The 24,896-nt window shown below is 47.1% G+C and overlaps 1 protein-coding gene across 10 annotated transcripts in view; it reads right to left on the bottom strand.

Annotated features, from left to right (window-relative positions):
* The window catches only part of CRACDL (CRACD like), a 54,131-nt gene that overhangs the window by 25,986 nt on the left and 3,249 nt on the right, over nucleotides 1–24,896 (bottom strand). For 2 of the 10 annotated variants that reach the window (XM_084496353.1, XM_084496351.1), the window contains exons 2-3: nucleotides 12,295–12,410; nucleotides 11,976–12,216 (exon numbers count right to left, since the gene is read on the bottom strand). The exons of 2 other annotated variants lie outside the window; for them this stretch is intronic. Coding sequence is in view for 3 of the 8 variants with exons in the window: in XM_084496348.1 (XP_084352474.1) it covers nucleotides 6,288–6,370 (83 nt within the window). In the remaining 5 variants the exon portion in view is untranslated. 6 more of the 10 variants (XM_084496346.1, XM_084496349.1, XM_084496354.1 and 3 more) reach the window with 5 other exon arrangements.

Genomic DNA, 24,896 nt, shown 5'->3' with positions numbered 1-24,896 from the left:
CCACAGGATGAAGCTGCTTAGGCTACAGTATAATAGTTCCACAGAGCTATTTCCACTTAATAAGGTGATGGCACATTACAGTTCAGTTAATCAGCTCGCCTCTCCTTACTGAAAAAATTGAGTAATGAAGTTCTTGAATGCTTCTGAAAGCGTGCATCAGAAGTTTGCTTCTCCAGGTTTCCCTCTCTCCTCCTATTCAGGACCACAGACATAACGTCTTTGTGATAATCACAGCATTTGGGTACCACATCTCAGTAACCTTTGTAAGGAACTGCATGCATTTTTTTGTTTATATTTAACTTGAAGTATTCTACAGATTTTAGTGTTTCTTCTTTTTTAAACCCTTTGTGAAAAGGTAACCATTCTATTTACTCCTTTGTTCATGCAGAAAAAAATATACAAGTAAAAATAAACAATAAATTTTCTTCTTTGCTTTTCTGAAGCAAAATAAAATTAAAATTAAAAAATACATCCAAAATTGTACAGGTCCCAAGCCTGAGAGCAGAATATCTGTAATTTAAACTGCATTTTCATAGCAGTAGTCAGTTTGTGCTCTCTTTTCTCCATCTGGAAAACCATGATTTCATGGCTCAGTCAGAATAAAGTCATGGATGCCATTCACTGGAGGGTGACCTAAATACCGTAGAGGACCTCTTGGGGTTGTGCTGGTGACAGATGCTCATGCCAGAACCTAGATCAGAGCACGAGTACACCATGGCTATTTCAATCCCCTGAAATAAGAGCAGGCTTAAGTAACGAGGCTCATAAATTCAAAGAGCAAGTGAAATGGAAATGAAACATTTATTACTCAGTGTGTCCTCCTAAAAAGTGTCCCAGGCCTGGACACTAGAAGACCCATCCGCTCCATTGTAGGCAGCTGTATCTCAGCTATAGTTTATATAGTTTATAGTTTTAAAGGGAAGTCCCCAGGCTGGATCAGGGGCTGGCAACCTGGCTGCCTCCTCCCAGGCCGGTGCTGGTTCATCGACGGAGCGCGGTGCCGGCGGCGCGGGAGGCCATGAGCCCTCACCACAGTTGCTATGTTGTGGAAACACACGGCTTGTGAGCGGGCTGGTGAGGCGTGGCAGGGCGCCCGTGACTGAGCCTCAAGGATCTGGGAGGAGTTTTATGGCCGCCGTTACCAAGGAGAGGCCTGTTTGACGCCACGAGACGAAAGGGCGTCCTCTTCTTCTTCAGCCGGCGGAGGGGAGCTACGCAGCTCACGGAGGGATGTGGGTGGCAGCCAGGCTTTCAGAAGTGCACTTGGAAGCCATCATTTTGGCCAACCTTGGTTTTAAGTAAATACTTGAGCAGAAACTTCAGTGTTTTGCTGAGTTATGGTTTCCACTGAAGCCATGAGGCAACGTGGCACGCAGGAATAGTGACCCGGCCGTCAGACCGCCCTGTGAGGAGCGGGCTGTCCAGCTCAGCATCCCACCAAACCCAGCATTAGGCAATTACAATTAGGCAATTACATTGATTTCTGCCTTAAAACGATGGTGGCATTTTTATTGACATGGGGGGAAGCTGCTTTTCCCTCCCAACTCTTCCTCTGTGGCACACTGTTAGAGAAACGCTGTTTTTCACTTGTTTACCACCCAGCATGAAAGAAAATTCTATTTTTTTCCTAAATACATGAACTTGGAGAGCTCTTCTATCTGTATCTTCCCTTCTTTTCCTTCAGCATAAATTATTTTAACAGTCCATCAAGGCAGATTTTCAAGTTCTCACGCTTTTTCCTCAGCGTCCATAACAAACCCTCATGCTCCAGAGGAAAGACTCAGTTAAAGCACGGTACTTATGAGAGGAAAAAAAACACCAAGAGGCCAAAGGTCCACCTCAGTATGACCATACCTGCCTGCCACCTCCCTGACGTAAGGAGATTTGATTGTTTAACGTTATCTTCTTCAAAGCTTCACTTGAGACCTATGATGCCTGTTACATCTGTGACTTGATAGCTGTGCTGACACTGCCTACACGCCTCGAATCAGCACCCACGTGCACGGCTGATGGAGGGGAGCAGGACGGCCCAGCCTGCTCACCTCCAGTTTCCTCAAGGACCTGCAGGACTCCAAGGGCTAACTTAAATCATACCCTGCTCTGAAGACTCAGTGGGGTTCACATCCTACAGGAGCTGTCTGCTTTCCTTCTCCTCTTTTAGCAAGGGAGAGATTTACCACGCTACTGGCAGCTGCACTTCTTCTCTTTTTGTGTTTCCCTTCAGGTTTCATGTATGGGTCTTTTCACACTGGGATATCAGAGATACCTGGTTTGTCAATTTATTACAAGATTTATCAGGCCAAAATGTCTGATGACAAACTGCTAAGTGTTACCCAAGCCTATAATAGTATATTTTCTGTATGGGACTTTTCCCAGCAGAGACTGTTTTTCCATTTTCCTCCTTCCTTCCCATGGCCTTTTAATATGAGCTATGAGAGAGGAAACACAGCTGAGAATACGTGAGTGCAGGGAAAGAGGGAATATGGCCACACAATGGGTGCTCATTCCCTTCCTTACCCCTCCCAAATGTCAACGCACTCAAAAGTGAGTATTAAAAAAGCACAGCTGAACCAAACGGCTGCAATTTGCACCTTTTATTCCAGTGCTGTTCAAGAACATTTGCTCACTAGTAGGCAAAGAAACATCAGCAAGTAAAGTGATTTTAAACATATGAATTTAGGGAAATCATTCACACAAGAGGAAGACCTGCCCTCTCCTCTCTGCAATATCCTGATATGCACTGAAATGTCTACTGGTTTTACACAGCATTGTGGATTTAGCCACAGCAGCAGGTACATCAGCATGGCTTCTGTACTTCTGGAGATGCTCCACATCTCTGGCCCATGGGATTGGCCAAGGCACCATCCGGATGCTGCCCCAGATCACAATCCATATCCACCAAGCACAAAAAACCCTGCTGTTCAACATGGCTCACTGCTGAGACTCCTTCCTGCTCATACGGACCCCAACATCACCCCACTTCAAGTTCCGAAACCACCATCCGTGCTCACAGCTGCTAAAGCTTGAACCTACCCCAAAGTAAATCTCTCAGAGCGTGCCTAATTATAAAATCTTCTCCAGAAGTCATCCATCACCTTGAGTTCAAATTATTAAGAAAAACCTCTTCTCCCTGCCCTGGTCCCCTCCTTCTGCAAGAGGAGGTGTGGGAAGCGCAGAGCAGTGCTGCACCTGAGCCAGCACTGGGCGCACAGCCCAGGTGCCAGCAGCATCCACGTGAACAAGGTACAGTTCTCTGGAAATCCCATTTGTTCATATAAACGCATCCAAAAAGCACGCAGAAAGGGATGTGAGAAGTTGATAACAACTGCAAATAATTTCCCCGTTTCCAAAGCCGTGCACTTCCCTGCTCCAGACCTCTCTTGATGCCAAAGGAGTACAAATTTCACTTCTCATTTAGCCTCTGACTTTTAAATCAAATGCACAGCTGCACTTGAAAACATGCTTACATGTGCATGGTCATCCCAGGAGCTTTGTCAGGAGTCCCAGGCACTGTCACTGTGACCAAAAGGCCACCTTCACTTTCCACTGCATGCCAGCACCTATAACAGCATCTGCATGTATTCCAGCTCCATTCCCATCCTCCTTGAATGGGTGATACCCTAAAAATAATTTACCCAGAGCAGACCTGTGTGTTTGTTTTGAGAAAACCACGTTTCCCTTTGTTATACCCAGATAACATACCAAAGACAAACTTTACAGAATCACACTCATGGAATCATTCAGGTTGGAAAGGACCTCTAAGACCATCCAGCCCAACCTTTACGCCAAACCAAGAAGACAGGCAGCCTGTCACTTTTTATATAAATGAGTGTTTTTTATATATCAGTGAGGATGCTGTTAGCACCTAGTTTTTTTATGGATGCCCATAGGAACGGCATCTTCAACAACGTTATTTCTTTAATCTGCACTGTTGGTCAACGAAAGGCTCGGTGAACAGGGCTGACATTTCTTCCAGCTCCTGCTACCCTTGCAGCATGCTCTCATGTTACCCGAAAGTCTGAGTAGTGCCCGGCCACTCGTTCCTTCACCTAGCAGTCCAAACTCGTCTCTGGTGAGTTTATATTTGTTTCCACAGACCGTGCAGGATCCTCTGCAAGCCTTCTGCTGTGCCCCATGCCAGCAGCAAATTCCTTTCTCTATTACAAACACAGCATTTCCAAGGAACAGGGGAAAAAATCTGCTCTCTCTACCTGTTTATTTTTTGAGCATTGATAGACCTCCCTTCCCCTGTATTTTCTGCATGAAAGCAGGAGGCTAGAAGACAAATAGCACATAAAATAAACTTTCCTCCCAAGCAGCTAGTGAAGAGCAAGCTTTTTGGTTGCTCTTTTTTTTTTTAGAAAAGCGTGCTGCAATGAGATACACAAACCTGTGAGGTCAGAAGGAAGGAGGTCACCGCAATCGCCCAGGACTTTTTCCTGGTACACAGAACAGACCATGCCCCAGAAAGGTGATGAGAGCTCCTCGTCCCTAGCACAGCTCAGTAACTGAGGGGTAAACACCTTGTCAAAGGTCACGTTGTGCTCATGGGAAAAGCCTTAGCTTGTGCACTTTCTTTAAACAAAAAAAAACAAACGCAAATCAAACATCCACATAAAAGAATTAAAAACAGGGAAAAAAAAAGTTTTCATTGGCAAGAGAATGGAACAAACTCATGTGAAATGCATTATTGCTATGTAAAAGCACCTCCTTTCTTCCTTTCAGTGGAAGGCTCATATTTTTTGTGATTTAACAGACAGCCCGGGAGAGCTGTTCCACCACCGTGGAAAGCGTTATTAAAAGAACACTTGGAGTAATAAAAGCACATTGACTCTCCTTCTTCTCTCTCAGCCTGCCGGGATAATAGAAGTGTAGCTGTTCTGCACAAAGACCCGAGACCTCCCCCAGCTGGCTCCCTACCAGAGATCCTCTGCTGTATTTAAGAGCACAAACAGCTCAACAAACTACCAGAGTTTGGGGCTTGGAGCAGCCGTTCCAGCAGTGGCAGCACAGCCTCTATGCTGAACTTCAACAGGATCAAGCGCGCACGCTTTGGCTAATGATGTTCTGAAGAAGCTCATCCTTTTTGTACAGTAGCAGGCTAACATCGCTGAGAGTCAAGGGTCAGAAAAGCATTAAAAATTCGCCCTGCCTCTCCTTGAACAGCAATAGAAAAGAAAGCAAAATGCCTTGCTTTAGTTAGAACAAAATTACATTTGATTCTACACGCCACAATCGCAATTATTCTTCAGTTCAGCACCGGGAACATTCCTGAAGCTATTTCACAAAAATAATTACACCAGGTCGTTTGGTATTCAGGGGGAGTACAGAAATCAACGTCGTTCTGAGCTCTCCATGGGTTTAGACTCAGCGAAACGTAACAGGGCTTTCATTGATCCCCCCGTGCTTTTTGGAGCCGTACCTACCATAAATCGTCCCCATACATACACGCACACACACACTGTGTGGCAGAGAAAGAAAGAGCCTGGCCAGGAAGCACAGCGAGCCCCGAGGAACTGCAGGCTCTTACACCTGCAGCCCCATCAATTAGGCTAATGTAAGCAGGCTCTTGTGGAGTGCGGAGGTTAATGGCAGCTTGGGATGCGGAGAGCCTTTGGTACTAACCAAAATGAGATCCTTATGCAGCTTTCTCAGCTACTCAGAGCACAACTCCAAGCAGGCCAAGCTGCCCAGACAATGAAGTCAATTGCAACTGCGAACATCGCATCTGAACACGGCCCCGTTTTTGTCCCTTCGGAGCCCATCTATGATGCCTTGCCTGTTTACCCTCGGCTACATAACTGTGAGGTAGTCAGCAGCTTTATTCCAACGCTCCTGTCGTCTCCTCAGAAGTCAAGGACAGGTCTTTGCACCTGAAGGCAGAACACAGCAATATCCCAGATATATATGCAACAAAAAATAGAGCATGGTTTGGCCGAACACAGGTAAAAGTGCAGGAAACAAAGAGAAAAGGATGTGCTGTACGGGGTTCCTCCAGCATTCCTGTGCTGGAGGGATGAAATAAGCAGTGATCTGAATAGCATTAATATTAAATATTTACAATAAAGGACAAAAAGAAGGTAGGGAATGTGGGGAGAATGAATTACATATCCTAAGGGAATCCTGAGCCCCTCCAGGCAGAGACACGCCAGCCCACTGCCCGAGATGAGCCAGCCACGAGCAGCCTGACCCCCGGGAGTGCTGCAGAAAGGTCCCATCGGGGTCCCCCAGTCCTCAGCGACCCCTGGTGCTGCTTCGGGGCAGCCCAGCCACGGCCGTGCTCTCACCTGGAGTCCCCTCGGATGCAGCGGTAGAAAGCGGCCATGCCTCCGGGCCACCCAGCCGTCCCTCTGTCCCTCTCCGGGGTCATCCCAGCAGCAAGGAGCAGCGGGGAGGGCAACGGGAGGCAGTGGGGAAGGGCAGCATCCTGCCCTGCTTCGCCCCTCTGCCGGGCCCTGGCTGCGGGCTGAGAGGGTCGGTGCCTTCCCCAAGGTCCACACGGGGCTGTCCGAGAGGGGCGGCCACGCTCAGCGCAGGCTCAATCCTCCAAAATTTCCCCAGGCGATGGTGCTCACATATTTCCGTGATAACCGCTACCTGGTAAACACATTCCACATTCCTCTGCCACTGAACCCCACCGGCCCCTCGCCTGCCTGCTGCACGAGGCTCCCTCCGAAGAGGTGCAGGAGGCAGGCTGATATTTGCCACGAGCTCCTCCAGCATCTTTTGACTCCTCCTCATTTAGTCCTGCTCGGCTGATGCGAATTTTGCATTCCTTTGCTGGGGCTTAACAGGTTGTACTGCTACCTCGTGGAAGTCCAGAGCTGTCTCTATCCACACAAGTCCCTAGACGTGCCCGATTGTCCAGGACCAGCGCCAGGGAGCACGTGTGCAGGACACTCAGAGGAATACAAGCAAAAATGTTAAATGCAGGACAAAGCCAGGAGATTGTGGGAAGTATGGGGAAAGATGGCACTGAAGAGCACCAGCCTGGTGTTCACAGGGAGATGCTCTGCCTTCCCGTCCCCACTGCCCTACCCCTGTGCCAAGGGAGACCCAAAGGCTACACAGGGACCTGAAAATGGTGCTTGCAACGGGCAGAAACCCCAAACCAATCCAAAAATTTGGGAACTTGTCCCGTTTGTCTATGTCCTGGTTTCAGTTAGCACAGAATTAATTTTCTTCCTAGTAGCTGGTGGAATGCTGTGTTTTGGCTTAGAATGAGAAGAGTGCTGATAACACCCCGATGCTTTAATTGTTGCAGAGCAGTGCTTATACTAAGCCAAGGACATCTCAGCCTTTGCTCTGTCCTGCCAACGGGCAGGCTGGGGGGTGCAGTAAGAGCTGGGAGGGGACAGACCCAGGACAGGTGACCCAAACTAGCCAAAGGGGTATTCCATACCATCTGACGTCATGCTAAACAATATATAGGGGTGGCTAGCCGGGGGGAGGGGGCCGGACTGCTCGGGGTTAGGCTGGGCATCGGTCAGCGGGTGGTGAGCAATTGCATTGTGCATCACTTGTTTGTACATACTATTATTACTTTCGTATTATCACCATTGTATCATCATTATTATTATTGTTATTATTATTTTGTTATTTTTTTTCCTGTCTTATTAAACTGTCTTTATCTCAACTCACGGGCTTCACTTTCCATTTCTCTCCCCCATCCCAGAGAGGGAGGGGGGAGGGTGAGCGAACGGCTGCGTGGTGTTTAGCTGCCGGTCGGGTTAAACCACGACAGTCTTTTTGGCGCCCAACGTGGGGCCCGAAAGGTTGAGATAACGGCAGATCTGATCAGAGTGTGTTAAACTAAAATTGGTGTAAGGATTAGACCTGCTTAATAGTCACTTGTCATGATGCTGATTGCTTTAATCACAACTCTGCTGCGCCTGTTTTCCAAATTGAGTATTATAGTACATTATTTTCCGTATTTGCTCTCTGTAGTGTTGTTTCTCCTCTCCGGGCCCTGGTTTCAGACCATTATGGTACTAAGTGTTATAGCAATGGCTTATGAGACGATAAGATATCTGGTCATGACTCTAACTTGGTATTTATACTCAGTAACATCGTGGACTCTGTACTTTGGAAACAGCATCTTGGGAACTATTAGCAATTATACCTATTGTTTTTCTCCATTAGAGAGTCAATCTGTGGAGGGGAAAGGGGAGGATATTTTTCCTTACTTGCTTACTCTCCCTTTCTCCTTCACCACCCCTGTATCCTCCTGGGTCACTCTGCCTTCCTCCTTCATCACCCTCCCCCCTTTTTTTAAAAAGACTGTCGTGGTTTAACCCGACCGGCAGCTAAACACCACGCAGCCGTTCGCTCACCCTCCCCCCTCCCTCTCTGGGACGGGGGAGAGAAATGGAAAGTGAAGCCCGTGAGTTGAGATAAAGACAGCTTAATAAGACAGGAAAAAAAAAAAATAACAAAAATAATAATAACAATAATAATAATGATGATACAATGGTGATAATACGAAAGTAATAATAGTATGTACAAACAAGTGATGCACAATGCAATTGCTCACCACCCGCTGACCGATGCCCAGCCTAACCCCGAGCAGTCCGGCCCCCTCCCCCCGGCTAGCCACCCCTATATATTGTTTAGCATGACGTCAGATGGTATGGAATACCCCTTTGGCTAGTTTGGGTCACCTGTCCTGGGTCTGTCCCCTCCCAGCTCTTACTGCACCCCCCAGCCTGCCCGTTGGCAGGACAGAGCAAAGGCTGAGATGTCCTTGGCTTAGTATAAGCACTGCTCTGCAACAATTAAAGCATCGGGGTGTTATCAGCACTCTTCTCATTCTAAGCCAAAACACAGCATTCCACCAGCTACTAGGAAGAAAATTAATTCTGTGCTAACTGAAACCAGGACAGTCTATTTGGGCTCCTTTCCTTGAATACTTCACAAACATTTCACTTCAACACCGAAAGCCTGATGGGATGCAAGTTATTAATTGATGACTACGACCAGATTCTTATGGTTAATTTAACATGTGCAGGCACTTAACTAACTGCTGTTGGGAAATATTTGTCATTAATTCCGAAATTTCCTGCCTGCAATTTGGCAGATATCGTGTAAGTGAGCTGCAGAAATCCAGCATGGCTTTGAGAGCTCTCATCTACCATCAATACACGTGACTGTACAACACTTGAGCTTTGCCTGGAACGAGCACAACAAAATGTGCTGCGGCTTTTATAAATTAAATGGCATCGGCATTCGGGTGCCAGAAAATCTGATTTCAGAGGATGCTCTTCCAGAGGAATGGGAGCAGAGAAGCACAGGAGCTTCCTATGGGGAGTGGAAGGGACCCCATGTGGAAAGATTGTGTCTTAAGCACGTGAGTCATAAATTGCTTTGTCCACAAGGGTTCCTCAGCGCCGTGTTTCTGCAAGACCCATGGCCATCAGATGCGCCCTCCTGTCAGTCCCTTTCCCCTGCAGGGCCTCCATGAGTCCTCTCGCTTCTTCCGCTTCTCTCATGGGGTAGTTTCCAGAGGAACTGCAATGTTTTGGTGCCCTTAAATCCCTGAGCTCTACGTAGGTGTGTCAGGATAAACCTTGGGAACTTACTACCAGAGGGGACTTCCCGAGCATTCAGTCCCCTATTAGTGCTGACAAACACTTCACTAACCCTTTCACAGGCCAATGAAAGCCTGTTTTGAAAACAATTCCATTTTTCCCCATTCCTTTGACCGAAATGCTCTTCTGGGAGCTTGTTAGAAATGTCCTGACTAAACAGCCAGTCTATAGCTATGTATTTATTTTTTTTGGTGCCAACACTACCCTTTTTATCTCTTTTAGAGAAAATGGTCGTCTCCCCTTTCAGCTCTCCAGCTCCCAGCTAGCCTTGCAGGGGCTGGTAGCCAGGCACTGGCGATGAAGCACTCACTTTCCACCTCTGGCCTGTTCTCTACTGCAGAGCAGAACAAGCCTCCTGCGTTTCCCATCAAGAAATACCGTCCATTGCAAGGTCTATGTCCCAATAATCTTCCCAGGCTTGGCTCTTCCACATGTCCGGGCACCCAGATTTGCGATGCCGGCTGCTGACAGCAGCCTACAGGGCCCGTTCCAGATTTTTGTTAAACCCCTAAGCGCTGGCGCACGCTCCCTTGGCTGGACTCTCAAGTGCCTGGCCATCTGCACATCCGCAGAGGGCCTCCAGTGTAGGTGTAGCAGGGAAATATTTAGCCTTTTCCATCCAGCTGGCGAATTCGCTAGCTCAAGCTTGACGAGGAAAATCTGACCCTGCTTGCTTAGGGGCCTCCTTCCTTTTAACGCTTTTTTTTTTTTTTTCAGACATTTTAGAAGTACTTGAGTCAGGGAATGAGGTCTCTAGCAGAGTTCCCAGCTCTGACAGAAGACTGTTACTGAGAGGACACCACAACTTTTGCTTTGTGAACAAAAGCAAGCAGGCAGCGCCGGACAGCTTAACCTCTCGGGCCCCACGCTGTCCTCTGAGGATGCTGCTTTCCTAAAACAGCCAGATCAAAGTGACTGCAGAGGTTTCTGCTGTTACCTGTCTCCTGAAAGTTGCTGATCTTGAGAAAGGAACAATTAAATGAAATGTGAAGCTCAGGTATTTCTCCCTCTCTATCCTATATCACCTGAGCACACAGTAGTGTGACGTTTACCCACTTAGGAGATCCTTTTCTAATCAAGACCGTCCTGAACTGCAGAAAGATCCTGGCCCAGCATGGATTTTTTCTCTCTTCTTAACTGCACACATACACCGCGGCTGCTAGGGATGCAGGTTTGAGTTTTCCCATATACTGACACAGACAAAAAGCTTGGGATACCAAACCAGCCATTCAAGCACTGAAAAGCAGCCGCTGTATCAGGTATGCAACATGAGACTCTGGGAGCTGTTTTTCTGAATACTAAGCGTGGAAAATATCAATTGAAACCGCACTCACTCGGTCTCTCTGAAGAAATCAGGTCCTGAATGCCCTAGAGTCAGCACTCAAACTAAACAGCTCCATATTAGAGATCATTAAAAAATACAGCTTAAATTATTATTTTTTTTTATATATCCCTGTTCAGAATACCCCACTACAGCCTCCAGTGCAAAAAAAAAACCCACAGACATGCTTGCAGCATGTCTGTCCGAGAGACACACAGCCAGCTCTTTGGCTGATGCCACTTGGCAGGCCTCTGCTCAAGTTAACTGGGGCTAAGCCAAATCCCACTGCTGAAGAGCTGGAGCGTACTGCTCACAGACTGCTGAAAAAGGCAGGCTGAATCGCTTGTGTGCACCTGGCGACATTCATTCCCACGTTTTCCAAAATATGAGAACTGTATTTTCTGTGAGAAACGGTCCCTCAGAAAACCATCGGGCCACCCCTGTGCCGGCACTAGATACGAATACACCCTGGTGTAAATCCCACGATCTCTGGTGTTTGTGAGTAAAGAAGGGGGGCTACAGCACACACAAGAATGTTTTTTGGTCCAAATATTTTTTTTAGAACAGCACAATACTTCAACTTTTGCACTTGTCGAAGGGTTTCTACTTGCAATCTAGGGAAGAAAATAAAAAATCCGAAAGAAACCCCACAGTGCTAACAACCACAGGCAGCGATTGCCGGCCTGTGCAAACAATACAGTCGTGAGGACTTGCTGCTTTCCATTTTGTAACCATGCTACGAGCAGCTGGTCTCTGAGAGAGTGGCAACCAAAAACTCTTGACCACTTACAGGTTTTTCATTAGCCCATTCTACAATAAACAAGCCAAAGTAGTTTAAAAGTTGTTTTCAGCACTATCTAAGCAGATAGCACAAGGAACTAGGGAAGATAGTTCATCTTCCCTCTTTATTTTTTTACTTACCTTCCGATGAAACTTTACTAAGTCCAAGGACAGGTCAATACTTGCGCGAGTGAATGTTGTGCATCGGTGTAACCAAGAAACGCACTGCACCTGCAGGAAATCTACCTTTAAGGCAACTCAGACGTGAACTTTCTTCAGCTGCTTACCTGCATCCGTTCCTGTTTTGCCAGATTTGACACGACACAAAAGGCTACTGGTGCTTCAAAAGAGATCTGTCACCTTGCCAAACTTTTGAGCACCAGCAAAGACAACGGAGGTGCTTTAAGGTTTGCGCGGAGGATCCTGCAAAGCCTCGATTCGGTTCGACTTGGGCGGCGCACGCTACATCCCCTCAGTTATCCAGCACCGGGCTCTGCTCTGCCTTCCCAAAGTGTGAGGTCCCTGCATCTGGTGCCGAATGAGTCAGTGGAGGGAGAAAGCACCAGTATCCCCCAGTTGCTAGGAGACCAGCGGGGAGATCCTGACCTGAATTCTTAGCGCAGGCTGATGTTGCTCGGGGAGCTCAGCCGGGTCTCTCCTGGCAAGGCAGGGAAAAGTTCCTCCTGGCTTCGCAGAGGCAGCGGGGTGGCAATGAACTGCTCCTGGGACAAAAAAAGGCACCTGTCGTGAAAACGGGGAGCGCACGTGCAAGAACTGGGGGCGAGTTTTCTGTCCTTTGTGCCAAGGAGGCTCTAAGTTCTTAAGCTTGAAATAAGATCTTTGTATTTCAATCTTTGTCATTAGAGAAAGTGGAAGAAACCACCCAGCACGTACTTGGTTAACAGATGAAATGACAGAAGGTTAAACATGCAAACCCAAGAAATTAAGGTTGTCCCAAACATCTGTGCTACAAAGAGTACTCTAAGCCAAACTCATGACACAGAAAACAGAAGAGAAGTAAGTCAGGAAAGGTAAGATGACACACGAAATCTGCATTTTCTGACCTTTCAAATATTTTAAGTTATTGTCATGCCAGTGCATTCATTACCCTGTTTAGCTTGCAGCTTCCTCAGTATGCATTTTCTAGAAGATGAAAAATAAGAGCTGAATTAGGGCTGAAGAGCTACAGAACCTCCGGGTCCCTTGGATGGCAAATAATTGACCCTAGTTACCCTTTATAGTGAAAGAAAATAATGACTCCTTGGATGCAGCATAATATAAATGTGTTACACAGAGCAGAATATAAAACAAAATATGCCTGTTTGCCTTCTGCTGACTCTGAGGAATATGCCCACTCTGGGAAACAAGGGTAGGAAAGCAGTGCCGAGCACACCACGCTGGGTATTTCCCCTGATGGCTGGAGGTGACCAGGGAGAACAAGGAGGATGAGGGGTGTCGCTGCAGGAGCGATTTCTCTGATTCTGGCTGAATGCTTCCCCGTCACACCTGGGCATATTTCACTTATAGGTGCAGCTCCCACCTTGCCGGGGTGGGCTCTGCCACAGGCTCGGTGCTGTGCCCACTGCCCTGGGCAGCCTGTCCCAGTGCCCAACCCCCCTCTGGGTGCAGCACCTTTCCCTAACCCCCAGCCTGACCCTGCCCTGTCCCAGCTCCATGCCGTCCCCTCGGGTCCTGTCGCTGTCCCCAGAGAGCAGAGCTCAGCGCCTGCCCCTCCGCTCCCCTTGTGAGGGAGCTGCAGGCCGCCATGAGGCCTCCCCTCAGCCTGCTCTGCTCGGGGCTGAGCACACCAAGGGGCCTCAGCCTCTCCTCATGTCTTGCCCTCCAGACCCTTCACCATCTTTCTAGCCCTCCTTTGGACACTCTAATAATTTTATGTCCTTTTTATGTCCAGAGCAGAGCAGGACAATCCCTTCCCTTGACTGCTAGCAGTGCCGTGCCTGATGCACCCCAGGGTAGGGTTGTTCCATGTGACCCTAAAATGTTTTTTTTTCCACAACTTACTACAACATTTTTACCCGTTAAAAACAAAGCAAGGGTTTAGTAGAAGGGAAATGCACACAAGCATCTGCAGAAATGCCAGACCATCTCAACCGTGCAACGGCACGCCTAGCAGCCGATCTCTTGGCTGTGCTCGAAATCTTCCCCTCCCTCACAAAGCCTGTGTTTACCCAGAGAAGCAGTCTATCCCTTCCGTAATTGCAACAGCCCAAAAGCAGATGAATATTGTGATGCTTCAAATACCCTCCTGAACAAGAGCCAAAGCCCAACATGTTGATAGGAAAATGATAGGGTTTCTGTTCGTTTCCCTTCTCTCACCTTTTCTGCAGAAATAGGAAGAGCTCAGGGCTGTCTTATCTCAAAAGCACCGAAATTTCCAAACAACGCAGTTGGAGATGTCATGACCCAGGGAGCAGCAAAGATGAATGAATCCAGATTTTTTAAAAAGTCCCAATAAAAAAAAATAAATCATTGTAGATAACCAAGCAACATTTGGAGGGAGTAAACTGTGAAAATTTAAGATGTTAAATATACACTTGCCTGCTGCTAAAGAAAAGCTGATCACATAACACAGAACCGAGTGTAAGTCAGGAATCAGAGCTCTGTGCAGCACAACTGAACTTTAACTAGTACAGGTATTCTGAAACTACTTTATTTATGAAAGGCCATCCAAAAAACAGCACCATCAGAAGGCAGAATGATGCAGAGACCTTGATCATAGCAATAGCTGTATATTAGATAGCACTAGGTTCATTTTTTTTACTAGACTCTTCTCTTGCAAACCAAATGGAGTGGATTTCAGTGCATTTGCTTCCTACAAACTCTTCCAAATTGCTTTTCTGTTGAGGAGCACGAGCTGACACCGAACAGCAGAAATCAGAGGAAAAAAGAGAAAGCCTGGCAAAATGAAAAGTGCAGCAAAAACAAGCTTTCAAAAATAAGGCCCTTATTAGAGGCAAAGAGAAATTTCAGGACACAAGCATGAAAGATTTGAGATGAAACGGAGAATCGCTGAGCCTGAGAGAGAGAGGGAAAGGGGAAGCCTTTCAGGGGGCAGGACTTTCAGATGTGAAGCAGATCTTACAAGGACAGGTAGACTGCAGAGAAGGGTCCTACAGTAAAAAGGTGTTAAGCGAGAAAGAAAGGGAAAAAAGAGAAAGAGGTAGTGAAATAAAGAGAAAAATGTTCTCACATTTTCCTGTATACAGACTGAAGGGCATTTACCAGGACTGCCACGGGGGTAGACAGCCAAGGGAGATACTTGGTGATGAAGAAATTGCTTCGGGTAAGTGCCACAATCCAACCATCTCCTGGCCATGGGTGAGCAAATAGCTCATTTTTTTATCATTGACACTGCTGGCAAAGCTGCCAGTTGTTGTACGGCCATTAATTTTTTAGCTGTTCTCAAGCACAACCAAAACCCTGTGAAGAATCAAGGGAAATTTGACATTTCTACTGGGTGGAAAAGGGGTTGTGAGCGGTATACGGAGCAGAATGGTAACAGGTGATAAAACAGTGAGAACTGCCAAATAATAAAGCAGTTTTATGTCAGTTAGCTAAAAAAAAATGCAGATAGGAACAATGCTGCTGGAAATTCAGACTGAAATGAGAGCCCAAACCGGCCACGTTTCCTCCCTCTGTGAACATCTCGGTTCAGGTCCTGAACAGCAAGAATGGGTTAGCAGTAAAAGGGCTGTGGGTGGGGTGCAGAAAAGCCACACCGTATGGTTAAAAACAATCAGTCAGATCTTCTTATTGTTTAAACATGCATGACTGCACCGGCTTCATTTTATGCCAGCTTAAGATGCCAGCCAAACGCACCGAGGAAGAGGAAGGCAGCAGTTCCCTCTACCCGCAGAGCTCTGCCTGCAGGCAGGTTTTGGCAAGGCACGTGTCTTCTCCAGGGGAAGATGCTTTGCAAAGGGTTTGATCTCCCTGAGGCATACAGAAGGATGCTAATGTACTGAGCTCGTCATGCACACCTTGTAATAAAATCTGGGCTTCAAAATTTGTGTTTCAACGCAGCCCGAGTTTAACCACAGACAGACGAGCTGCTCCTCCCAGCCCTGAAATCCTGCCAGGCTCCCCGCTGCCCACCATGGGATACCTACCACCACTCCACGGGGACAGAGAGCTAACCCTTAACCAAGGTTTCCCAGAAATAAACTGCTGCTTCCCTCTCGATGAGAGGAGAGTGACGTGCCAGGAGGCAGCAAATCAACGTCCGCGTGTCCGGGGCTGTCTTGTAAATAACCTTTACAAGAGAAATAGTTTGCATTTACAGAAAGTGCGGGGCAATGAATTATTCATCTCAGTGGAGGGACTGAAATAGTGTCTTTTGTTAGCCTGGTTATTGGAGACTGAGGGAAAATAAAGACAACCGGACTTTCTCAGATGCCATAACCGATCAGTAACCACGCAGACAAGCTGGAAGGGATATTTTTTCAGTGAGAGTTGCAACCATTTTCCATGTAAGTGTCGGAAACTGACAGTTAATGCACGAAATATAGCTGCTACGCCATCAACTACATGAACCTTACTATCAACAGAGGCATTAAAGACTGACATTATGGTACTGATTTTTTTTCATTTCACTACAGCTGCTGCCTGCGTGGTGGTATTATTTTTTCTCTTTAATGCCACAGGCCTGGACAAGAAGACCAATACTCGTTGTGAAATGATCCCCCAATTGCTCTTTATGGGAATAAGAAGAAGAATCGGTCTGCCGATAAAGCTGGCAGCTACTGGAGAACCTGGATGTTCAAGATGTGCCACGGTCTCCACATTTTTTCAGAAAAAAAGTACATGTATAAGTTTAAAGATGTCTTAAACATGTGTAAGTTTAAGAATAAGACACAGAACTGAATTATTATAATGTAAAAGACAGGCTAGCAGCTGTGTGCACTTAGATTGTAAAAAAAAAACAGACAGACAAAGCACTGACCTGTACAACAGAAATTGCAATAACATCTGCGAGACTTCTGGGCTCTGAAAGCACATTCCCTGAAAGCAGTTTCCAACAGAAAGGCTGGGCACTTAGGTGAAATACCACTTCCCTTCCCAGCCAGTTGTGCTTCTCTTCAGCAGCTTTATTTAAAAGCCTAAGAGCAAAACCACACGCATCTCCCTTCTCCGGGAAGTAGTGTGGCAAAGTAACAACCTGTGACGGCAGCAGCATCAAACCAGATTTATAAATCTCTTTCAGAATTAGGAATATATCAGGCTGCCCTCTTTGCTCCCTCCCTGCTTGTCTTCTTAGTCCTTTTCTACGAGACAGATTCCTACAAGGCATCTCAGACCTGCAGTGTCTGTATTTACTCTTCAACACGGAGCACCGCTTGTGGTCTCACAAACACAGAAGCGCTGCTACATCTTGGGTTTTCTCTGCTTGGCAGTTTGGTGCCTTACATTTAAGTCCTCAGCACTGCCAAGGCTTTTAACACTTCACAGACCTTCCCACAGGGTCAGGATCTGCTCTGCCATGACACGAATCTCCAGCAACTTCATCTCTGCTGCGAGCAGGTATTTAAAGCAGCCCTTGGTCTCATCTTCTCTTTTCCCCTCATACATCGCCAGATGGCTTTATTTAATGCCTAGTCCCCAGACTGGCTCTTAGATTGATTTTTTTTCCTCTGCACTTGCCATCTGCTGGTCCAGGCAGCTAAATGATACACTTGCTTTTCGATCTCACAGCATCGATTCCTTCTTGCTGTCGGCTTGGCATCCGAAATAGAAAGGCGGGCAGACAGGAAGGTCTGGGCAAGGCTGCGCTTGACCAGCAGGAATTGTCTCCTTCTGCCTTCGAGAGCTACATATAAAAATTTTAAGAGGGAAAAGAGCACAAAGCCAAGAGAGATGGGTACCGAGGTGGCCTGAAGCGAGTTGTGTTGTGCACTCGTGTTGTGCACCAGCTAATGGCAGAGAATCGCACGCACACTTCCAAGAGAAACAAACCCTGCATGGAAAAACCTTTCCTTGGCTCCTCTAAATCATTTTTCAGAGGCTCCAGGAACAGTAACAAATGATTCATGTGGAGATGGGTGCCACACATCCAGCCTGGGCAGCACTCTGCCCGGGGAAAGGCAAGGGGCTGCTGCCCAGGCTGCCAAACACCACCTGCAGCTGCCTGGAGAGGGCACGAGGGAGAGGACAGAGGAAGCATGGAGGCAGGAGGAAGGAAAAAACCTGAACGTTTAACAGCAAGATGTTCCTGAGCTGCCTGAATGAGCACAAGGCCTGTGAGGAGTGGCTGAGGGAGCTGGGGGTGTTTGGGCTGGGGAAGAGGAGGCTCAGGGGAGACCTCATTGCTCTCTGCAGCTACCTGAGAGGAAGGGGTGGGGAGCTGGGGGTCGGCCTCTGCTCACAGGTAACCAGTGATAGGATCAGAGGGAATGGCCTCAAGTTGTGCCAGGGAGGTTCAGGCTGGCAGTGAGGAGACATTTCTGCTCAGAAGGAGCAGTCAGGCACTGGGACGGGTTGCCCAGGGAGGTGGTGGAGTCACCGTCCCTGGGGGTGTGCAAGGAGAGGTTGGACCTGGTGCTTGGGGACATGGGTTAGTGGCAGACTTGGCAGTGCTAGGTTAAAGGCTGGACCAGATGATCTTAGAGGTCTCTTCCAACCTAAGCGATTCTCTGATTTTTTAGAGTGTTCACAGCTCCAAGCACAACAGCTTCTTGTGCTGGCCGAGTCCTCTGAATGCCATGAGAATACAACTAAATAACAGGAGCAGTAAAAGCTCGGTGCTATTCATATTGGAGGAGATCTCGCACGGCTCTGGACAAATCACAGGCACAGCAACGCTCTTAACAAAGACATTTTCTAATCCTCTCATTATTATTGTTGCTCTCTCTTAAAGGTATTTCAGGACAGAAAACGCATTCATTTCATGAAAAAAAAAAATATTCATTTCATTCTTGAATGCCACAAGAGCCCAATTGTTTATGCAAATAGCCTAAGTGAGGGCTCTCATTGCCATGTTTCACTGCATTCTTTAATTTGCAAAGGCACTTGTCTTTTTCTGTTTCTCCTGTGGTGTTTTTTTTGGTGGCACGGACAACACCACATAGGGGGAACAGCACTAGGGCTGCACAGCCCAGATCTCTTAACATTCAGATCAATGCTGATACTACAGAGCTGGTGGTGGTTTAGCAGAGCTTCCACCCTCAGGTCGGAAATTCATGAGCATATCCCAGCTGTTCAGTGTCCTCGGTCTCAGCAGCCTCAATCCAACGTCCCTTGAAGCCACAGGAAAGGTTCCCTGATTACTCAGCGAGTGCCAAACCAAGCACAATTGGAGCATGGCTGACAAACAAGAAGCATAAATCCTTCAGTGATACAAATTCCTTCACTCCTCAGCTGTATGGCACTGACCCGCCTACTCCAGCCCTTAGTGCAACCCGATATTTCGTCTGCCTGGTGTTCAAGGGAGTGGCGCTGAAAAACCTTAAACCTTCAAGCCCCCCAGCTGCTTTATGAACTTCACGATGGTGGCTTGCACCAGTCGTGCTCCTGCTCGGCATCGTTATGAACGGAGGTGACAAGTCACGAAGCGCTGCATCTGCTTCAAGGAGGTGGAAGGACCAGCCACAAGTAACGAGATGCATAACTCAGCACCAGGTACAGCAGAAGCCGGGCCCGTGTCTGAAAGCTGCTCTGGTGCAGGTGTTAGTAGGTGTGCTGCATAAAGGACGGGACCGCACCACCAGCCTGCATATCCATGGTAACTGAGCGAGGATCTCCTGGGGAAAGGAGCGGCGAGGTGGGGGAACAAAGGAGCTTTATTCCTTTCCCCTTTTCATTAGGGCTAAAGAGCTCGCGCTTTATACAGCGAGATTATTTAGGCTGGGGCCATGCCCACAAAAAAAAAAAAAAAAAAAAAAAAAAGAAATGCAGAAAAGGAACAATGTGGGTTCCTCAGCTCCTTCACTCCCCGGGGGACTTGACAGAACCGCTCTCTGGTCCACCTCTCTGCCTGTCCTCAGCTGTCCCACCTCGGCTGAACACCCCCCGTCGGGCTGCAGATGTCCCACTACAACGTGCACGCTGCAGCGCAGTACACAAGCCAGGCACCTGTTGCTTGAGGCGTGTAAGCTGAAAAAAAAACAAAAAGGAACAAGGGGCTGCTCGCAGCTAGTCAGCATTCAGGTACAAAGTCCCAGCGCGGCTCATTTCTCTTTGTGGAGATAAATATGTTCTGGGCATGCTTATGACGATGCAATTGCGTCCGCTCTAGATTGTCAAATCCTAATCTTTAGTGTGTTGTCATTACTCATACAGGCTCCATGGCTGGATAAGGACAGCATCCAGTGAAAGACCGAGCTATTGCACCAGCAATGATTGACTGGGATCTCTACAAGCAATACCAGCCTCCTGCTGCATCTGCCTTGGAGCTGCATTGCCCTGACGGTCCAGAGGGCACCCTCTCGAGCTCCTCCTCTGCTGCACACCCCAAAGGACCCCGGCAGAAGCACCATCTCTCTCTGTTTCCTTCCAGATTGCATCGGGGCAATGCCACAGCTGACACGGAGTGTGCTGGCTGATAATGAAATAAATTGCTGATAATGAAATAAATCTTTAAATTCTACTATATCTTTAAGAAAATGGGACTTACCTAGCTTTTTTTTTTCTTTCTCCAATGACATATAAGCTCAGGGGAAAAAAAAAAAAAAGCAGTTTGCTCTCCTAGTTGGTTCTGGAAGTCTTACAATGGACAGTTGTACATCAACTATATGCACCACCGCTTTTCCAGCTCCATGAAATGAGCACTGATTTCTGCAGCACGCTGTGTTTTCATTCCTTGATTAACTCCCATTCTGGCTTTCACTGTAAGCCAGCGACGTCTCACCAGATTTGAAATAACAGCAGCACTCGTATTCATTTCCTTCTACACGCTCAGCTGCTCGTAGCTTTGTCCAAGCTGACTCTGCCTCCAAGAGGCAGTGAGCCCGACACGCTCAGACTCACACTTTGACTCAGCAAAGCAAACCGTGGGCTCCTCCGGCACTTTGTACCAGGAGCCCGGGACGTTCTGACGCCAGCCGGAGCACGCTATCGGACAACCCACAGCCAACATAATTAATTAAAATGTTTAAAAGCTGAAGTGTTGCTTTGCTGGCATTTCAGAGTCCTGCTGTTCCTAATCTGAAGCTCATTTTAATGAGGAATCTTCTCGTGTAGGTAGGAAAATGTAAGTTTTTTTCTCTTCTACACCAGCAAATAGCTTCTGCTTCCTCACCCTGGCCTATTAAAGCAGGTACTGCCTCCAGGCCACCAAACGCTGTACAAACCCATTGTGGAACATCATATGATGCAATGACTCCACAGCAAACTCTTGGGCTGAGCTAATACGAGCTCCCAGCTTTAGTCCAAAGCAAACAGAGTTGGGACGATGCTGAGTGTGCTTTTGTAAATTCCGGCCTAATTCAATCCTGAAGAGTAGACAGAGAAAACAAAACGGTGTGGTCACTGGAAAATATTATAGCGAAAACTAACTTATCTGCACATTGGTCAGTTTTGTTTTGCATCACTTTTTGGAAACAGGTGACAATTTTGCGGTGACAATTAGGCTGATAAGAAAAGCTAATAGGAAATGAGTCGCTATATTGCGGAGATACAGCTGACCAAATGCACTGCTGTAGGCGTGGCTGGAAAAACAGCCAAATACTTTTCGTAAGAATTTGCAAGCTCTTTTTGTGGAGATGGAGCCGGGAAGTCCCTAGGGGAAGCTACCACCTCCATGGTCATTTTGTTCCCTCCAGGCTTGGAGGCCTCACAGCTCCATCGCAGCTCACTCACCAGCTACAGGGCTGAAGCCTGAACTGCCCAGTCCAAAGTCCCCATGAGTCCAGCAGCAAAGCTCACCCCAAGACGCAGCTATCTGCACACACGGCCCTGTTATAACCCAAACTGGGGCTGTGGCTGCACTACAGCTAGCAGCTTTCACTCATAAGAAGAGTGCAGTGCAGCTGAGCTGGTTACCAAACCAGACAGTTAAAGCAACATGGATAAAAATCACAGAGTTAGACTGAAAGGTTGTGGTCTAGTCGCCAGTAACCCCCTTTATTTATTTTTCTTTGACTATGATTTCAACTTATGAAACTTAAGAAACGCCTGTCTTTTTCCCCATCATCTTCCCACTGTTAAATTTGAGGCTAAAAAACAACTGGGGAGAACTGATAACCAAAGTTATTGTATAACCTCCCTCTCGTGTGGGTTCATTCACAGCACACGCTCCTCCGCGGGTAGCGATGTGACACAGATTGGAGCTGACACTGAAGATGACCCACGCCCTGCACAAGCCTCCCAAAAACTGCCTCGGTATTTACTTTCCCAGCTTGGCAAACTAAAGCCTCCACACTCGGCGTCAAGCTAAAACATTTGGTAGAATAATTCTTGGCTTCCTTCCACCCCGAACAAATTCATCAGGCAGATACATAAACTCAGCTTCGAGTTTCGGGACAAACAGAAGCAAGGGATATATAAAACGGGAGGTGTAAAAATGGTGCAGTGGCTAGAAGATGGGTTTTTGTACATCTACACGTAAGGATGATGGAAGGTTTCAGCTATTTTTAAAGTCACTGTCTCCAATTAAGAATTTAAGACAAGTTTTAAACAAACCAGACAACCGTGGAACAATTTTAATCCCTGAGTGAACAAATCCCTCGGGGGACCTGGCTGCAGAGCCATCAGTGGGCATTTCTGTTCCGCCTTAGCAGCGAGTGAGGCACAACCTGGCTTCGGCAGCGAGCCCCCCAGCACCGAGCGACATCATCTTTAGGTTAGGGGCTCTCATCTAACGGGGAAAAAAAAAACAGGCAGCAATAAGGTGAATAATTTGTTCCAGAGAACCTGCTGTCACTGCGGGATCAGACCCAACGATACTCATGCAGCACATGTAAGCTCAGTAATCCAGACATACTCTGAGCTTTCCCTGTTCAGACACAGCCCTAGAGTCATTTTTTTCTTTGTTTTGTTTTGTTTTTTATCCCTAGGCACCCAGGAAAAATGTCTCCAATCCATTTTGCTGGCTTATGGAAGACGATAGGAAAATAATACTACAAGCCTTTTCCTCCTGCTCCCTTTTCTCCCAAGCAAATAAAAAAGAACAGCTCCGTATTCTGCTTCGAGGTCTTGCTTCAAGTCTATCTGTGCTGTCATGGGAGCTGCAAGGGGCAATTCCAGCACTACCTGCCAGCGCCAGGCGGTTAAAAGACAGGCAGAAATAGCTAAGTATTAAGTAGGCTGTGAAAGGGCTTATGAGGAAGTAATTAAAAGGGAAGCGAAGTCACAAGGACGCATTATTTGCACGGTGACGCTTTGCTCTTCCCCAGCATCCTCCCCCTGAGAACTCTGATGGGGGCAGCCCGCCGAAATCACCCAGCCCCAGTGAGCACCCCGACTTTATTTCAGACTCCCAAGTAGCAAAGAATCACAGCGCTCTTCATCAACATGTCCAGCAGCAATTAGGCGAGCTGCAGCATTATTTCTTCCTCCTTTCATCTTGCTTCGAGCAAGATGTGAAAAGGAGCTCGGCTGCGAGATAAAAAAATCCCGGGCATTGTCTACCATAGCTCCCGTTATTGTGAATCAAATAAACTTTGAGATAAGGACATATGTGACAGGAATATTGGAAAGCAGTAAACAGGACATGGATTTAGGAGACTGGCTGACCCGTTTTAACTGCTGGCTTACCACAAGATCAGCTCCCACAAGTTTCTCACCTGCTCTTTTCCATTCAAGCTCCTTTTTGTACCTTTGCTCATCACATCGCTGAAGGCACTACGGACTGATCCCTCTTTGGCTAAAGGCACCAGTCAAGCTATTTTTTTAGGATGCTGCCACCTATAGTTTTTCCAAAGACCACATCACCCCTGCACAGCTTCGATTCTAATTTACATTTACAAAAACAGCATCGTTTACCCTTCAATACAAACCTTGATTACCCCCACCGCAAGATAAATGTTAAATAAAGTTTTGGGGACACTCTCTCGTCACCTCTGTGATTCCCAGCCCCAAAGACCTTCCCAGAGGAAAGAGACTGAGCTTTTTGGGGAAGCACGCCACTGCTGTAAGATTTCCAGATTTCTTAATTTTTATAGCAGGCAGTGCCTTTTTATCTATGCATCTAAGTCCTTCCTTAAGCTCCGTGTTATTGGGTATTTATAGCTTCTATAGTATTAGCGAACTAGAAGATGGAGATATTCTTTTATTACTCTAATTTTCCTTAAATAGCAGAGTTGCTGACGCTGATGTGATAAGGAAAGAATGGCACGAAGGGAGACAAACCAGGTAATCTTTCCATCTCGCTTCATCACTCCCAGATACAAAGGTATAAAACTGCTCCTCCTCTCCCCTGCCCGGCACCTTCGAGCGCTACAGAAGAAGAAACAAAGCACACTTGAAAATTACCACCTGGAAAAAAAAAAGGGAGCTCATTGACATTCAAAACAAATTGCCTTTCAAAGAAAATAAACTGCTTTGCTGGGTAAAAAGCTGGAGCTATTGTGTATTTTTATCCACAGAATATAATAAAAGTGTTTATGGAGACTGTCGCTTAGCAGTGCGGAGCTGAAGGGCTTTTTATAACGCCGTGTACTCTCTAAAGTGTGTCTTTCCCTTGTAAATTTAGACCTGTGCATCATACCTAAGACCAGAAGGGTAACCATAAAAGAAAAGGTTGTACTTTGGTCTCCCAAGATATTTTTCTCAGAGGAGGCTTTTTAAAGCTGCGTCTGCCTTGCCTTCGCAATAGGCTCTGTCAGAGGACTAATTTGTAGGGGAAACCACCAAATATATCAACCACTGTGTACACATGTGGGTTTCTGCCACGAGGAATTTCAGCTCCCCTTAAAATCAAAACAATGGTTATTTGAACCTCAGCACCATTAAAAGCACCACTGCTGATGGCTTTTGCAGAAATCTCTACTGATACATTCACACCACGCTCCCGACAGACCCGTCGGCTTCTTCTTGAACTGCCGAGGCTTTTAGCTCCCCCTCGTTGTAACTCGTCGGACAGATGTAGGCTCCTCACGCTCACCATCTTGCAATAGGCAATGCTCACGCTTTGCAGACACCAAAAATTGAATGACTCCAGCGTTGCTGCTCTGACGGCACCGCTCGCTTTCGCAGCTGCTTTTAAAACCTTCCATTTTAAACGTAGCTCAGAGCAGACAAAGACCCCTTGCCTC

The sequence above is a fragment of the Aythya ferina genome (genome assembly GCF_964211825.1).
Source record: "Aythya ferina genome assembly, chromosome: 1".
NCBI classification, from domain to species: domain Eukaryota; kingdom Metazoa; phylum Chordata; class Aves; order Anseriformes; family Anatidae; genus Aythya; species Aythya ferina.
The sequence above is the reverse complement of the archived record's forward strand: the minus strand, read 5'-3'. Positions and strand labels throughout refer to the sequence as shown.